This window comes from Meleagris gallopavo, unplaced genomic scaffold, assembly GCF_000146605.3.
Source record: "Meleagris gallopavo isolate NT-WF06-2002-E0010 breed Aviagen turkey brand Nicholas breeding stock unplaced genomic scaffold, Turkey_5.1 ChrUn_random_7180001951566, whole genome shotgun sequence".
Taxonomy (NCBI): domain Eukaryota; kingdom Metazoa; phylum Chordata; class Aves; order Galliformes; family Phasianidae; genus Meleagris; species Meleagris gallopavo.
The window spans coordinates 1-960 of NW_011212688.1; the positions used below are offsets into that span (position 1 = coordinate 1).

Below are 960 nucleotides of genomic sequence, written 5' to 3' on the forward strand. Positions count from 1 at the left end.
GCGGGCCCCAGCGTCACCGAGCTGATCACCAAGGCCGTGTCCGCCTCCAAGGAGCGCAAGGGGCTCTCCCTCGCCGCGCTCAAGAAGGCGCTGGCCGCCGGCGGCTACGACGTGGAGAAGAACAACAGCCGCATCAAGCTGGGGCTCAAGAGCCTCGTCAGCAAGGGCACCCTGGTGCAGACGAAGGGCACCGGCGCCTCCGGCTCGTTCCGCCTCAGCAAGAAGCCGGGAGAGGGCATGGAGAAGGCTCCCAGGAAGAGGACGACTGCAGCTAAGGCCAAGAAGGCAGTGACCAAGAAACCTGCCAGCGCTGCCAAGAAGCCCAAGAAAGCAGTGGCAGTGAAGAAGAGCCCTAAGAAAGCCAAGAAGCCAGCGGCAGCCACCACGAAGAAGGCAGTAAAGAGCCCTAAGAAGGCTTCCAAGGCTTCCAAGCCCAAAAAGGCTGTGGCTGCCAAGAGCCCGGCCAAGGCAAAGGCTGTGAAGCCCAAAGCTGCCAAGCCCAAGGCGGCCAAACCCAAGACAGCCAAGGCAAAGAAGGCGGCTCCCAAGAAGAAGTAAATCCTCGTGGAAGATAACTCTTGACCCGCTTTTAAACCCAACGGCTCTTTTAAGAGCCACCCAATATTTCCCAAAAGGAGCTGAAATACTGGTTAAACGATTTTCTTGGCTGCTTCCCGAGGAAGATCAGAGAAACGCGTTATGTTTTTTACGATGGGGGTGGGCGAGCGGGCTACGGACAGTGGCGGACGCTCCACCTCTGCGCCGCTTGGAAGCAGCGCTGCGATAGCTTGAACTGCCCGCACTGCGTGCGGATTGGCTGCGCCGCGGCTGTCATCGTTCTCCGGGAGCGCAGTGCGGACACGCTGGGCGTGGGGAAGTTGCGGGCGGGAGGGAAATAACACGGGCGTTCCTGTACTAATGGCAGGAGTTCTAAGCTTCGGCTGAGCTTTTTTTTTTTTC

At 59.2% G+C, this 960-nt stretch overlaps 1 protein-coding gene across 1 annotated transcript; it reads left to right on the top strand.

Annotated features, from left to right (window-relative positions):
- Positions 1-6: 6 nt before the first annotated feature.
- LOC104916935 (histone H1.11R-like) lies at positions 7-942 on the top strand (the record flags this gene model as incomplete). The annotated part of the gene is made up of 1 exon (XM_010728007.2): positions 7-942. A coding segment is annotated over one exon (552 nt), but the record flags the coding sequence as incomplete, so codon positions are not given.
- Between the last annotated feature and the right edge of the window lie 18 nt (positions 943-960).